A 15765-nucleotide genomic window follows, 5' to 3' on the forward strand; every position below is an offset into this window, starting at 1 on the left:
TTTCAGCTTGCTGGATGGAACAATTACTCCTCTATTCCCTGCACACTGGTTTTTTTGGGGGGCGGGGTTCTACACACACTCACCCCCAGCTCAAGTTCGGGGAGTTTGGATGTGAGGAGAGGAGAAGGGGAGAAGGTCCTGCTGAACGAACAAAAGTTGTTCTGTTGACAGTATTCATTTCCAGGTGATTTCGGGGGGAGTTGGGAACCTGCTATTCTGGGGCACGTTCTCAACTCAGGCAAGGCAACAGTGCCCCCATGCAAACGGAGTGTGTGACATGCTCTCCAAACCTCAGCAACATGAGCAACTGCCATAGCAGACAGACGGGTGTTTCTTGGCAGATGAGCTCATGTGGAAAGGGTTCTTTGAAGACAGAAAATGTGAGCACCACTGTGAACATTCAGGTCCCAGGTGTTGAATGTGTCCCACACTGAAATGTCAGAGGTATGTTCATAGGTGAGATCTCTGCAAAATACTTTAAAGGGCATTCAGGAGGTAACCTGCTTCAAAAACCCTTCTAAGCAGAAAAGAGACATGCAGAAGCTAACATTGCTTTAATTCTCTTCTCTCAGGTGTCAGGTGAGATGTTTTATTTCTTGTGGAAAGAACTTTCCATAGGCAATGGAAGGTGTGGATGTGCTCTAGTCGGAACTGCCATGTACCCTTCCTAGTACGAAGTTCAATGCTCTTGAAATTCCATTAGAATCAGTGGGAGAAAAGTATCTCACTTTGCTTAGATTGCACCCTTGATAAGTATACAGACTATGCCTTTGATCCCTGGAATGTTACAGTTTGTGTCAGATGTTTTAGGTTTTTAATGACTTCCTTGCTCAGTCCGTGTTTCAGTGGAGTAAAACTGAATGTGGATTTGCCAGTTCGTTATGTGATAAATTGGCAAAACGTGGAGCAAAATGGCAAATAGGGGAACGATGCATGGCTGTTTACTTCACTTTCTAGAACTCGGCTTTGTAATATGTTCTTCACACTATTTTTCTGCCGGTTTCATAACTTGTAGCATTTGATACTCGAATTTTGACTGATCGGACGTGTGCTGAAGTCAAGGAGTGTGCAGTTTCTCAGCAGGAGAGGTTTTAATTTCTCGGAGTGAATGAGAAGAAGGTGGCAGAGTGTACTAATTCTCAAGCACTACCCTGTCCTGAGGAAACAAGACGCCTTTTGTGTGCATCTTGGATTAACAAGCTTGTGTTTCTATTCACCAGATAAAGCCACCAATCCTCTGAATAGGCAAGAAGACTGGGAGTACATCATTGGCTTCTGTGATCAGATCAACAAAGAACTTGAAGGGTGTGTGTCCAGAATTCAAACCCCATTGCAAGGTTTTGTAGAAGTAATTTTAAATAACCTTGGGTGCTTTGATGCTTAATTTAATGTGTTAATTTAATGTGAAATTGTTATATAGGGACAGGCAGCTGAGATTTTATGTAGACAATTTTGTTCCACTCCTAAAATCTGGAAGTTTTAAAGGTTTTTGTTTTTTTCAGGGTATGCTTGCAGATAAAATGTTGGAAAGTGTGAATGCAGCTTATGTATTTAAGCTGCAAAAGTGAAGCCTATGTCATTTGAATCACATAGTTTTTCACCTGTTTACCCCTGCCTCTGTTTCCTACCCCTGCCTTCGTTGTTTCCTTTGTGTCGATTTCTAGATTGTAAACTTCTAGAGGTATGAACCATTCTGTCCTCTCCTTCTTTGTAAAGCATCATCTACACAGACAGCACAACTAACTAACTAAATAAATAAGCAAGTAAATAAATAAATAAGTAAAAAAATGAATGATTTCAGTCCACAGATAGCCGTGAGATTGCTGGCTCATAAAATCCAGTCACCACAGGAATGGGAAGCAGTCCAGGCCTTGACTGTAAGTGTTCTTTAACTCTGTTTTTAAAATTCTGTCCACTGTCTGAGTATTCAGACAGCATAATTTCAACCAGTGTCTGTTGGGGTCTGCACAGGTAGTCTCCTATGCAGACATGACATCCAGTTGTAAGGGCCAACTAGTACTATGACAATTCTAATTATCTTCCCTGTACAGTCGTACCTCGGAAGTCAAACAGATTACGAGTCGAACATTTTGGCTCCCGAACGCTGCAAACCCAGAAGTGAGTGTTCCGGTTTGTGAATGATCTTTGGAACCCGAATGTCTGACACGGGTTCTGCAGCTTCTGATTGGCTGCAGGAACCTCCTGCAGCCAATCAGAAGCCATGCCTTGGTTTCCGAATGTTTTGGAAGTCAAACGGACTTCTGGAACGGATTTTGTTCGACTTCTGAGGTACGACTGTACAATGTTTCTGTAAAAAGCAGTCAGGTTCTGTTTAAGTGCACAGTCCAATATTTAAGTAACCAGAAGAAAATCACCAGGGGACTTGGGTTGGTTTCCTGGGGAGTCTTGCCTTATGGCAAGCACAGGTAATGTTTGAAGGTTTCATAGGTAACCTGTGACTAATTTAGGGATCTCTATTCGGATAGGTCCATCCTGAAACTTAGATTTATCTTGTGTGTATATGTGCATTTTACTTGATTGCAGGTGCTGGAAGCTTGCATGAAGAACTGTGGGCAAAGATTTCACAACGAAGTAGGGAAGTTTCGTTTTTTAAATGAGCTAATTAAAGTTGTGTCTCCCAAGGTTAGTATGGTTTGCTTTTTCTACACTTGTTTATATGTCTCATTTGCTTAAATCCATAAAACATGTTGTGCATCAGATTCCACTGGAATCAGCTGGGCTGTCAGTAAATAAATAACATTCGCACACTTCAAAATGTTCCTCACTTTCTCTAGACCATTTATTCTCAGTCTGGAATCATTCGTGCTTGTCCTCAACATGACACTTTCAGATTGATTCTAAATCCTGCTGTCCACAAGTTTGGGTGTGGTTACTTCATACACATTTCAAAAAACCCTCCCTTTTATTAGATTATTCACACCATCTCCTCCTTGCCCCTGCCCCAGGGAAGAAGTAGTGATTGCAATCTTGGTATACGCTCCTCCACAATGTAAATACAGTGGTACATTGGTTTACGAACTTAATCTGTTCCGGAAGTCCGGTCTTAAACCAAAGCAGTTTTAAACCAAGGCATTCTTTCCCGTAGAAAGTAATGGAAAACGGATTAATCCATTCCAGATGATGAAAAGCAATCCCTAAAACAGCAATTTCACATGAATTTTACTATCTAACAAGACCATTTCTGGGTTAGGGTTAATTTTAGGACTGGGTTAGGGTTAGGGTAAGGATTAGAATTAGGGTTAGGGTCAAGGTCAGTGTCATTTTATGTTTTCTTGTGATTTTGATTCATTTCCAGTTGGTTTGCTGGGGAGCGCCTGGCTGCCTTCAGGTGGTTTAAGGGCTCTAAGATGCAGCTTCCGGGCTGCCTCCACCTTCCCCGACCCCCACAACTATTCAACCTGGCTGCCTGCAAGCAAGAGCGGGGCAAGGATCTCTCAGCTGTGAAGGGAGGCTTCACACTGCCTATCAGAGCAGCCCTGATCCCAACTCCTACTTGCGTGCAAGCAGGAGGGGGCAGGGATCTCTCAGTTAGGCAGCGTGAAGCCTCCCTTCCCAGCTGAGGGATCCCTGCCTCTCCTGCTTGCACACAGGTAGGAATGGGATCGGGGCTGCTCTGATGGGAAGGGAGGCATCGTGCTGTCTATCAAAGTGGAACAAAGTGCCTTTGTGCAGCGGCGGGAGGTTTGGGCTGCTGCTCTCAGCCCTCCTTCTCCGCCTTCCATGCCGGACCCACCGCTCACCGCTTTCCCCCCACTGCCACCACCGAAGAACCAGCAACTCGCAGGGCTGCCCAGGTTCATAGAGAAAGGAGAGAGAAGCCTTGGAGGACAGGGGGATGTGGCGGTACCCCCAAACGTCAGTTCATCTACCAAAAAAAACCCCTGCAACCCAGAACACTCATTTCCGGGTTTGAAGTAGTCGTAATCCAAAATGTTTGTTAACTAGACTGTTTGTAACCTGAGGTACCACTGTACAATATCCCTGCCTTGCTGGCACTGCCTACATCCATTTTCATCTCTTTTTAAATGGACACAATCAAAACTGCAAAATCAAGATGTATTTTCAGATCAAGACCCAATTTCTCAATAAGAGGTTTTCAGGGGCAAAAAATATGCAGCAGTTCCGAATCATGTTTGGACTACATAGAAAAAACAAGTACTCTGTCTTCATGGACCCTAGAGTAAAATATTATATGTACACAGCCTGTATCTCTCAGACACAGAAACTGTTTTGCCCCACAACTCACATACCTAATGGTACAAAGTAGGTTCTTTTATGTGAGGACAGAGAAACCAACATCTTTTACCTTCTTGGCTATTCTTGCAGTACCTGGGAGACAGAGTGTCAGAGAAGGTCAAAAGCAAAATAATTGAGCTTCTGTACAGTTGGACGGTGGCTCTGCCAGACGAGTCCAAAATCAAAGACGCCTACTACATGTTGAAAAGACAAGGTGGGAAACAATTTCCTTCTTCAGCCTTTCATATACTCCTTAAGCTGCTGTTCAACGGCACTTTATAATTTTGTGACCTCAGAGGTAGTAGCTTCTGCACGCCTAGACAGTGAACCAGTTTGTTCAAGAGTCATGCTGTCTTATCCCACCGATTGCAGAATCTTAGCTGAGCTGTAGAGTTCAGTGCTGTGATGATTATGGCCCTGGCTGCCTATTTTATTACCATTGATTTGCAACCCATACACCAGCTGCTTATTTCTTTGTCCCTCACTCCTAATGCTTCGTTTGAGGTCACATGATAATCAGGAAGTGTCAGGCAAGTAAGAGAACCCAAGGCAAGCTCACACGCTCAAGGGCACAAACATGGGCTTACAAGATCATGAGAGGGAGCAAGTCTTAAAGACATCCCAAAGTGAATTACAGGAGTTCAGCTGCAGACAGAAAAGCCCATCATAGCCTGTCAGCAGGTGAGCTGCATACTGACAGTCAGTAGGAATGAGACTCAGAACAGCGTCTGGTTCTTGTCTGCTAATTGTATAAGGCACTGTAGCCTTTTACCTACCTTCTGAGATGGCAGTCCACTAAGAGCACCATTTGCAGGTAGCAGACCCTAGTTCAATGCATTAAGATGGTTTTAATAGGATAGAGCTTGCTGGGTTTTTTGTGTGCAGGCAACTGGCAGTGAACAAGCAAACCCAGAGAGCTTTCCTGTAAAGAGTGACAATGTTTTTCTTCCTTTCTGCATCCAGGCATTGTGCTGTCTGACCCTGTAATTCCTGCAGAGAGTACCCTAATCCCCTCCCCTCCAGCTCGTCCCAAAAACCCTGTGTTTGATGATGAAGAGAAATCCAAGGTAAAGCTAACTGCAAAAATTAGCACTGTAATTCTTAGAACTTGGCAACAGCTGAGGCATCTTCTAGCGCTTGACAAAGGATAGCAAATATAAAGATCTAAACCACCGTCACCCCTCAATCTGGTTTGCTATAGTTTAAAAAAAAAATGTCCAAGGTTCAAATGTTTTGAGTAGCTCCTATTTCTCACGAGTGTCGTAGCACGACAACTTAACATTTTGGAAGTTTTCACAAATGCTTTTGTATCTTACAAAATGTTGCCTCTTTGTGTTGAGGGCGGAGGAGGCTTGCCTCTTCTGCTTGTAGAGTAGCAGTGAATCTCTCAGGAATACTCGGCTGACTTTAGCCAGCCATGACCCTAGGGGTCCCTTCCAACTCTGCAATTCTATGATTAGCTTTATTTAAATTTCTCTTTACTGTTTGCTGAAAGAAAGGGGGCAAGAGCATGTTATGGTCTTTAAACTATGAAAAAAAATGAAGCCTGGGAAAGCCCTGCATGGCTTCACTGAAGAAAATGTAAGATGTGTTGTGTATGTATGTGAACAGGAGAGGATGATGAAGTTTGCTAAATAATAATAATAATAATAATAATAATAATAATGATGATGATGATGATGATGGTATTTGTACAGCACTTTCCCTAAGGACTTAAGAGCTTCACTTTCATTTCCCCTGTCATCCATACAACACTCCTATAAGTAAACCAGTCTTATTATCCCCGTTTGCAGATGAGAGAGAGAGAGGAGTTAAACTAATTTAATGCTGGGAATTTAGAAACCTTATAACTAGTTTGTACTGGTGGAAGTATTAGAAAGATGCAATTTAGGATTTAGTAATGTGCATGCTTAATTGGTGGCTGTTTGGTTAGTATTTTTTTTCAATTTATATACTCCTCTTATATTCCATTTATACATTTTCAAACTTATTGCTGAGTTTATATAGTTTTATCATTCCTATGCTTTGATTTAAATAGATCTTTCCAATTTATTTTATTTTTGGTCTGACTCCGGTCCCTTTCTGATTACCATTGCCACCTCACTGGAGCGAAACTTAAGAACTTATACTCTCAGTAGTGACTCACCTAGAGCATTCAGTGAGTTTAGGCCTGAGCAGGGATTTCCAAGCCACGGCTCATGCTCTTGAACATGGTGCATTGTATTGTATTGAACTTTATTACGGCCATTGGCCCATCACACAACAGTTTCCCATACCAACATAATGTACTTAAAACTCCAATTTTAAAACCGCCAAAACTTACAAAAAACAGACAAGAACCAAAGCAAAATAAAACAAAAGACCAACATCATACATTACACTAAATTTGTAACATAAACATCGCCCTCTACTCATAAATTAGTAGAAGACATCAATGGTGATATCACCTAATTACATCCTAAAACATAGATCATAGTTTAGAGGGATTATCCGAGCCGCACAGGAGTCCGTTTCTCTTCTTTAGGGATAGAACGCTGATCAAGAATCTGGCAACCATGAGTGATCTTAAGGGGTCATCATCATTTAGTAGATATCTCAGTTTGGCTTCATTTGTATCATCGGCAATTCCCTTTAGATATTGAGCAAGAAACTTGCTCCTGGCCGATGAATGAAATGCACAGTCAAAAATTATGTGATGCAACGATTCCGGTGCCCCACAATTACAATCACATAAGAGCGATATCTGTCCATTGGAGAATCTATTTCTCAGCACGTTCGATGGGAAGGTGTTGAATCTTGCCTTTACAAAAGCATATCTATGAGCTTGAACATGGTGCAGATTCCAGCACTTCTGCACATTGAGGTTCTTCTTGTTTGGCTATTGCAACAGACTTTCTGCTTGCACAGTGGAACTTTTCCCTCTTCTGCTCTCCCCTGCAGCTCCCCACAGACCCTCACCCTCCAGAGCAGACTTTGAGGATGTGTGGGGAGAAGAAGGGGAAGTCCCATTGTGTGAATAGAACTCTGCATGCACAGGATTGGATGCAACCCAGAAGGACTATTGCTGTAGACTGCTGCTGTCTCGAGAGAGGACGGAATAGAAGTGGGTGTCAAATGGACACTCTAAAGCTGAGATGAGTAATTTAAAGTGCACTTTCTTGTCTTACTCCTCTTGCTAAATGAACCTCATCCCTAGTTGTAGTTGTCATAGAGTGCCTCTACACCAACCATGCTGAGGTTGGGGCAGACCAGTGAGAATCCAACATTGGCTCCCTCCAACCCCGGTCCTGATTCTGAAGTAGCTGGTGATGAACTGCTGTCAGCTTCCCCTATCGGAGCACTGAAACCACTAGCCTGAGCAAGTTAACATGATGTACGTTCCAATAGCATCCACGTTTCTTGCTTCTGTTCTAATGTGTTCATGATCAGAGTGCCAAAAGTTGGGTGCTTCAAAGACAAATCAAAACTTGGTTAATGCAAGCATAAGGTATCAATTCCTCAACTGAGAATCTGCAAAACCAGGAAAAGTTCTGTCACTCCTAAAACACTTTTCCTAAAAGTTTTTTTCCCTTTTTGCAGCTTTTAGCTAAACTGTTAAAAAGCAAAAATCCAGATGATTTGCAAGAGGCAAACAAGCTTATTAAATCTATGGTGAAAGAGGTGAGACTGAGCACTTAATCAACATATCTGTAGGGGTGATCATTGTTTGGGGCTTGTTTTGTAATTTTAAGCGTTTTTAGAATATTTGAGCCGTACCATTGGGCTGCTATAATGTCAGAAGACCTGAATATCTGTGCTGTCTGTAAACAATGCTCTGGTTTCCTTCCTGAGCGAAACCCAAGTTCTTACCCAGGTTTGATGCTGCAATTAGAGTTTGCATAGTAAACTAAGAAAAGCTGCTCAGTGATTTATAGCCCCACTTTGCCTGGTATTCCTTGGGGTTACTGATAGCTGCCGATGCCCTAGTCCTTTTCCTACTCATCCTCCCAGTCACAGCCCTACGCTGTGCAGAGCTAAGTGTGCTTCCATCCATTGAAATTGGTGGGCTTAGGCATGCCTAACTCAGCTGTGTTTAGAATTGGGTTTGGGGTGCAAGTTGCAAGGACAGAAGTTCCCTTTTCCTCTAGTGCCATAGGCTGTCCTTGTCTTTGTTGGGTATGGCATTCCTGTCTCTGATTTCCTCTGATCTTACGTTGGCCTTTTGCATTTCCCCCCCAAAGAAAAGCATGAAAGCTGCTTTGAAAATAGACATGCAGCATTTCTGAAAGGCTCAGGGAGCAGAAGTGGCGAGGAGCTGTCTGGTTGTTCGGGGTTAAAAGGCTTCTCTTGCGGAGACCAGATGCAAAGAAGGACAAGAGCACCTGTGCCTTTAATGGCTGCCTGGAAGAGATAATGTGGGCAAGTGTACCTTTTCTCACTCCTGCAAAGTGAGTTGCACCTGCCAAAACTTCCCTCTTCTAGGCAACGATTCCAGTTACAAGAGCTTTGTTCTCCTGCTCGTTTGGTCATCCTCACTTCATTTCGCATGGCTTCCTGTTTCTCCCCATGATCTATGTATCCCTTTCCCCCTCTAGTTCAATATATAATTTGCTCCTACCATTTTACCTAATTTTGTGCAAACATACCTAGGAGTAAATCCCACTGAATAAAGGAGTGGGGTGGGGTGGGGGTCTTATTACTATGGATTGAGAGTTGCCTGTTTTGCAAATGTATCCCCAGAAGTCAAAGCTTCAGGACTATTTTGATAGCAGAAGGTAGGGGCTCTGTAGACAGAATTCTGTAACCACTGGTGATAAGTAACCAGACTTCTGGATTCTTCAAGCCACCTTGTCCTGGACAGTAGCGGAAGAACAAAGGAAAGACTCATATTACCTCTTTTGCTTTAAAATTTGAAGGATGAGGCACGCATACAGAAAGTCACAAAGCGCATGCACACGTTGGAGGAGGTGAACAACAATGTGAAGCTGTTGAACGAGATGCTGGTTCACTACAGCAAAGAAGACTCTTCGGAGGCTGACAAAGAGCTGATGAAGGTGAGTGTGAGTTCTCTGCTGGTAGAACCTTGAGTGCTTGTTACCCTCTGATTTTCTTTTGACTTCCATCTCCCAACATGAAGGAATTTTATAGCCCAGCTTCCCCTGCAAAAATAGGTGCAGGCACCTGTCGCCCCAGTTTCTTCTGGGGAGGAAAAAACTTAAACACATAGCAGAGTTTCCAGACAATAGACCAGAGGCAATTGTACTTCATCCCAGTGGAGATTTACTTCTACTGAAGGCAAATGAGCATAATGGTCACAAATCCAGTACATTCAGGGTTGGCACAGTCCATAAAAATTGATTTGCAGCACTTACAATAAAATTTACAAAAACGTATAATAAGACTAAACCTTAACACTATAGCATACAGAACAGGACACCAGAACAAAGGAGAGAGAAAGTGAAAGTAAAACCCAGTCTCCTTCTGGCTTATATTTATAGTCAACAAGATCTTAATTGGAAAAGATAAAAGAACCAGTTCAAGCCAGCTGTACTCATCTTCTCTATACCCCAAACAATCATGAAGCTTCTTTCATACAGAGAAGCTTCCAGAAACCTCTTGAATGAATTAGAATAAGAAAAATCTCTACACATCAGATCAATACTTTCTGCACTAAGAAATGCAAACTGACAGCATCACTCAGCTAAGGAGAAGGCAATCGAGGAAAACAAACGAGACTTTTAATGATTACTGGTTATTTTCAAGATATTTCCAGGTATACAACCTTGGGGTACGTTAATTACATTAAAAACAACAACCCAAAATACATAACTATAACAATACAGTGCACATCTATCACCAACATGAAAGAGGAATAGCCAGAGGCAGTCGTTTACACTCAGGTAACACCGACTGCTCTTCAGGCACCAGAAGCAATTCAAGAGAAAAGGTGTCTCAGTAATAATGCCAATTAGAAGTTCTTCTGAGTGAGCGGTGTCTGCACAGCACCTCTGACCCGCTACATAAGTTTAAAAGTGTTGGCAAATATGTCTCTTTTGCTTTCACTCCTTGTGACTCAATGTCTCTGCATCAATTTTTCTGTTAGCGCAAGTGTCCACGTCTTGGACCACCAATATTGTATCGAAATCTTGTGTCAAGCCTTTGCAGTGGTGATGCCTTGGCTTTTGTGCATAAGTAAATGAGGTTTCAGTACAAAGGCTTGCACATGTCCATTTTGACTCATTGGCCCCTATCTCTCACCTTCTCCCCACCCTTCCCCAGGAGCTCTATGACAGATGTGAAACCAAGAGGCGGACGTTATTCAAACTGGCCAGCGAGACAGAGGATAATGACAGCACTCTGGGTAAAACGATAAGTTTTTCTTTGCAGGACCGGAGGTAAACTGGGACATGCTTTTGCCTTAATAGGTGGTTAAAAGCCTGGATATTATGTATAATGTCAGCTGAAAAGAATCTATAATCCATATAGGTAAGTCAGAGGTGTTGGATAGAATATCAGATATATATCATAGGAAGCTGCCTTATACAGAGTAAGACCACTGGTCCATCTGTATCAATATTGTCTACACTGGCTGGCAGCAGCTCTTCAAAGTTTCAGGCAGGAGTCTCTCTCTGACGTACCTGGAGATGCTGGGAATTGAGCCAGATATCTACTGCATGGAAAGCCAGGGCTGTGCCACAGAGCTATGGCCCTCCCCCAACCACCAAATCTTCCTTCGTGTACATAAATCCTAAATATTGATAGCAGAAATGGATGTGGCAAAAGCCAGAGAAGCATATAACCGCAGCACCTACAAAGGCAGTGCTGTTAGGGGTTGGTGGATTTCTTTGTCGTGGAAATGAATGAAATCAAATGAGCTGGTCCCGTTCCTAGCCTGAGAAAGCATTGCTGAAGATGAAGTTATTTACATTGGTCGTTTACTGTTTGTGTCTCCGTTACAGGCGACATCCTGCAGGCTAGTGACAACTTATCACGCGTAATAAATTCCTATAAAAGAATTATTGAGGGGCAAGTCGTCAATGGTGAAGTGGATATTCCTGGGCTGCCTCCAACAGATGGTGAGTCATATTTTTCAGGAGCAACACCGGCCCTTCTATGAAATATCATGTTTCCCAGCTTTTGTATAATCTTAAAATTATATGTCACTTACAATATAGAAGTACTTCCTAATCCCTTGTTCTAAATTGTTAAGTCTTTTTACAAATAACAACTCTTCCTTTCTGGATTGCTGCTCACCGTAATCAAATCCCAAGGTGAAGAATTTAGCAGAGACTTTTAGCCCCGGTTCAATGGCAACACAATTGTCTTTAAGCCTCCGAAAAGGATGCTGGTGTCTTCTTACAACTATCTGATCACGCTATTTTAGACAAGACAGGGATATCCTAGAGAAATGGCAATTCTAAGATGATTCAATCTGCTTATATGATACATACAGTGTGCTTTGAAGCAGTGGGTGGGAGTGGAATCAGGATATCTCAGCATGGATATGTTTTGCTCCTTCAAGATCCCTCTGTACAGGGCCAGCTGCAATGAAAGTGGTTTTTCATAGAGGAGCTCCACAGGTCTGCTTCCAAGATTAACACTGACACATATACCCAGAAATGATTTATGGGTATAGATATGCAAAAGAAAAAGTGGGTGCAAAACTGGCACCAGAAAGGGCAAATATTCAGAGGGGAGAGGGAGAACATTTCAGCTTCCGAGGACGTTCTGTTCATGATTGTCAAGTGGCCTTTCTTGAACAAAGGATTCCAGAGTGAAACCATTGACTTACAACAGGGGCAGGGAGTTGGATTCTGACTTCCACCCTCTGCAGGCTAACTTTGACAGGTGGGCACGGTTGCCCAGCTGTCAGTCACCTGACATCATTATGATGCCAGCTGATTAGCAGTTAACAGCAAGCCCCTTTGAAGTTCATTTGGAGGCCTGTTTGGATTCAAACTGCACCTGCAAACAGACAAAGCAAGGCTCAAGGTGAGCCACTTCAAAAACATTCTGTCTGCGAAAGTGCACCTTCAAAGGGGCTAGCTGAAAGAGGGCCCCCCAGCTGCACTAAATCCCCATTGAAGATTCATGAAATGCTATCCTGAGTTATAAACATATGGGGGTTGGGGGGGGGAGCTGTCAACAGTGTGGCCAGAAGGAAATTAAATGCAGAAAGCTACAGGTGATGCTAAGTTGGTGTTTAGTTGTTGCCTAACAGACATTGATTAGCTGAGAGGTTCTAAGAGGGAGCATCTTTGCATTCCTGATCAGGTTTCCAGGAAGACAAAGATTGAGAGTAAACGCTCACATGGGAATCTGAGCCAGGTAAAAGCTGCCTCCTTTCTAATGGGGATCATTGTTTGGCTCCAGCTGAAAAATAAGCCCCATCTCTGATGTCAGCAATCTCTTAACCAGAAAATTGCCAAGAGCCTCCCTAACTATTCTGAACTTACATTACAAAAGGCCTGGCCAGTTCAGACCAGTCAGGCCATTGTTTAGAAGGGCTTAAGTGGAGCATATATATTCAGAGACAATGCAGGAGAATAGCTCACCATTTAGGGTTAACTGCAGGGGGTAAGAATCCCAGGTGGCCCTGTTGTTCTACATCACAATATGGGGGTTTATCGCAGTATTATCAATCAATAAATTTCTTTAAGATTAGAGAGAGAAGAAATTGCCCAGGAAATGGCCAAGAGTTCTCAGTTCATACTATCAATGGAAAGAGCTGAATGCAGCCAAAAGTCTTAATGAAATTAGGGGAAGTCTGTTTCTTTTTTTACACAGAGAGGCATACTTTAATAAAGTCTGAGTGTGTTTCCCCTGCTTCCATGTCCCTCCCCTTCCTTTTTTGTCTCTTTAGTGTCCTTTCTTTTTAAAAATAATAATAATATTGTAACCCGCTTTGGGTAGAGTCCTGGACTAACCATCCAGGTGTCCTTCACCTACATAAAGAACTCATAATACATTCTGCCCTGGTACAGCAGTTTCTCAGAAATGAAACCTGGCCCCTTGGGTGAGATGGCCACTCAACACAATGAGGCTTCTAGCTTCTCCTCCCTCTGCCTCAAAAATCCACTCTGGAGAGCAGGAATCTGACATCCCATTGTACAAGTAGGTTTCTGTTAAGGAAGGAGTTGGACATCATTGGGTGTTGTCCATTGTGTCTACTTGAACACTGTGCGAGGGTGCCGGTCAAGAAATTTGGGGGAAAGTGGCTGCTTTTTAGGACCTGGGGATCTTGAGGATAATGGTGTGCACACTCATGGAAGCTTGAGGGACCGGCAGTTCATGTTTGAAGGTTTACTACAGGAGGCATAGCCTGGAGAATTTGAAAACCGATGCTATTCTCAGCAGCATCTAGGCATTTTCACCACCACTGCCCTCCTTGGTTAGGATAATATGTTATATTGTTTGTATGCATCCCATGCCATATTTTATGTTCTCTCCTCATCACTGTAGGAAGTGATTCTTCCGTTAACATCAGTACACTCATTGACTTGGCGGGACTGGACATTTCTAGTACGCCTCCGCCACCACCGATTCCCCCAACGACGTTGACACCAGCACCGACATTAACTCCAGCTCCAGCCTCGTCAGAAATCCCCATCCTACCACCTCCCCCTCAGACCATCGGTCACTCCCGGAGTCGTTCGTCAAGCCAGGCAGAAGCCACTTCTGCTCTCTTGACGAGCTCGGCCAATTCCATCTCCTTGCTTGATGAGGAACTGCTATGCTTAGGTAAGGCAGGTGCGGTTTGGGTGCACTGGCTGTGGAAGGTTTCTGGCTTCTCTTCAGATCATACAAATCTTTCGCCTTTTCCTAAGGGCTTGGGTGGGAGGCACTGCTAAGTAGCTGCTGCACACAGGTTTGCCGGTATTTTTGCTGAGTGTCTGTTGTTCAGAAAACGCCCCCCGCCACACCTCCTCAGTAAGAAATAAAAAAAGTCCCTCCACTTGAATTTACTGGACTGGGTTATCACTGAGAGCTACAGAGAGTGGCATGTCCATAATAAATTATAATAATTTTTTATTTATACCCCGCCCTTCCCGGTTCAAAAACCGGGCTCAGGGCAGCTAACAACAAATTTAAAATACTTAATTGTAAAAGCAGCATAAAATACAGTATAAAAACATGAATAACAATAAAATTCAAAGTTCAGAAATCAATTTAGGGGAAATCCATCTAATAAACATTAGATAATCACCAGATTATTTAACCTTACCTGTTCTGGAGATGCCACTGAATAGGAGAAAGAGCACCATCTGAGAAGTTGCAGAAGTTGGACACCCCTCCATAGTGCCTCACACCCCTCTTTACTGCCAGCTGCTATTGGTGAGGCCGCCAGAAGGGAAAGCAGGAACATCCAGACACCATGTTGCCTAGATTTAGCTCTGCTATGTTCAGGAAGCAGAGTATACGCCTAATTATCTTTTGAATGCCGCCTTGGGAGGGCTTTGCCTTGAAAGGAGGCGTGTTAAGTACTAAGCAGTGCTTTCCCCTCTAGAAAAAGAGGTGCCGGCCCTCACCATGAAGTTGTTACAGTAAATGCCACACTTTTTAACAACAAAAAGAGGTGCCGGTACTGTGTACCCTTGAGTACCTCCTTTAAAAAAGTGCTGGTACTATGAATGAATGAATGAATGACTATAGAATGCAGAGCTTGCTTACCGCTGGCTTGTTACATAATAAATTCAATCTGCCTTGCAGTCAGAATGGAGCAAAGTTCAGAAGTGACCATATGAAGGGTGGAGTTGCACTCAGGTATCCCATTTCAATCCGTTGAATAGTTAAATGTTGGTTCAGCTGAGATTGTTCCCTTATTTACACGTTTTGCTTGCCCGTTCCTTTTGTTCCCTAAAATGTCATTTTGTGCTTAGGCCTGAATGACCCGGCTCCCACTGCAGCAAAAGAAGCTCCTGAGAGCAGCCAATGGAACATGTTCCAGGTACTTTGCACTTTGTCAGTGTGAATAATTTTGCCCTCCCAAGATCTTATCCTTTTTTGAAGGTCTGTGAGCCAGAGGATTGGTAATGCATGTTAATCTGTCCCGGGCTGAACATTACTTTCATTTTCTAGCTTGTAATGTCATGAGGGGATGTACTGTACCAATAAAGACCAGCCTGCCTTTCCCAGTGGGAGAAATCAGCTTCCCTTTTTTCCCCAACACACACCTTCAACAGCTTTTCTTAGACTGAAATGAGGTGGTGACTTTTGTGATCTGTCCTGCTTCTGGCCTTAAGTTCTCACTCCCTTTTAGGGCATGCCACCCCCACCCCACCCCACTTTCATTATTATGCTTGCATTATACCAGTTACGCTAATACCTTATTGCCTTCACCAGCTATCATTTCCCAAAAGCCTTTCGATTTTTTACACGTCCACCACAGATGGAGGAACAACCCTTCTATCTGCTTACATTTCCAGCATTTACTTGACACATTTTTATATGTCTCGGCCACATTTTTGTTGACTTTCTGATTTTAAATTGTGGTGTGTTTTTTTTAATTCTGAATTAACGGTCATTGTG

At 43.1% G+C, this 15765-nt stretch overlaps 1 protein-coding gene across 8 annotated transcripts in view; it reads left to right on the plus strand.

Annotated features, from left to right (window-relative positions):
- The window catches only part of GGA3 (golgi associated, gamma adaptin ear containing, ARF binding protein 3), a 29945-nt gene that overhangs the window by 7010 nt on the left and 7170 nt on the right, over positions 1–15765 (plus strand). For 3 of the 8 annotated variants that reach the window (XM_083598142.1, XM_083598141.1, XM_083598145.1), the window contains exons 2-12: positions 1221–1305; positions 1802–1877; positions 2545–2643; positions 4348–4471; positions 5221–5324; positions 7837–7917; positions 9153–9290; positions 10516–10597; positions 11196–11312; positions 13699–13977; positions 15117–15184. In XM_083598142.1, the coding sequence (XP_083454268.1) occupies positions 1221–1305; positions 1802–1877; positions 2545–2643; positions 4348–4471; positions 5221–5324; positions 7837–7917; positions 9153–9290; positions 10516–10597; positions 11196–11312; positions 13699–13977; positions 15117–15184 (1253 nt within the window). Of the gene's footprint in view, positions 1–221; positions 445–1220; positions 1306–1801; positions 1878–2544; positions 2644–4347; positions 4472–5220; positions 5325–7836; positions 7918–9152; positions 9291–10515; positions 10598–11195; positions 11313–13698; positions 13978–15116; positions 15185–15765 lie in introns of those variants that run through there. The other 5 variants (XM_083598144.1, XM_083598143.1, XM_083598146.1 and 2 more) reach the window with 4 other exon arrangements.

The sequence above is a fragment of the Podarcis filfolensis genome, assembly GCF_964270895.1.
Source record: "Podarcis filfolensis genome assembly, chromosome: 2".
NCBI classification, from domain to species: domain Eukaryota; kingdom Metazoa; phylum Chordata; class Lepidosauria; order Squamata; family Lacertidae; genus Podarcis; species Podarcis filfolensis.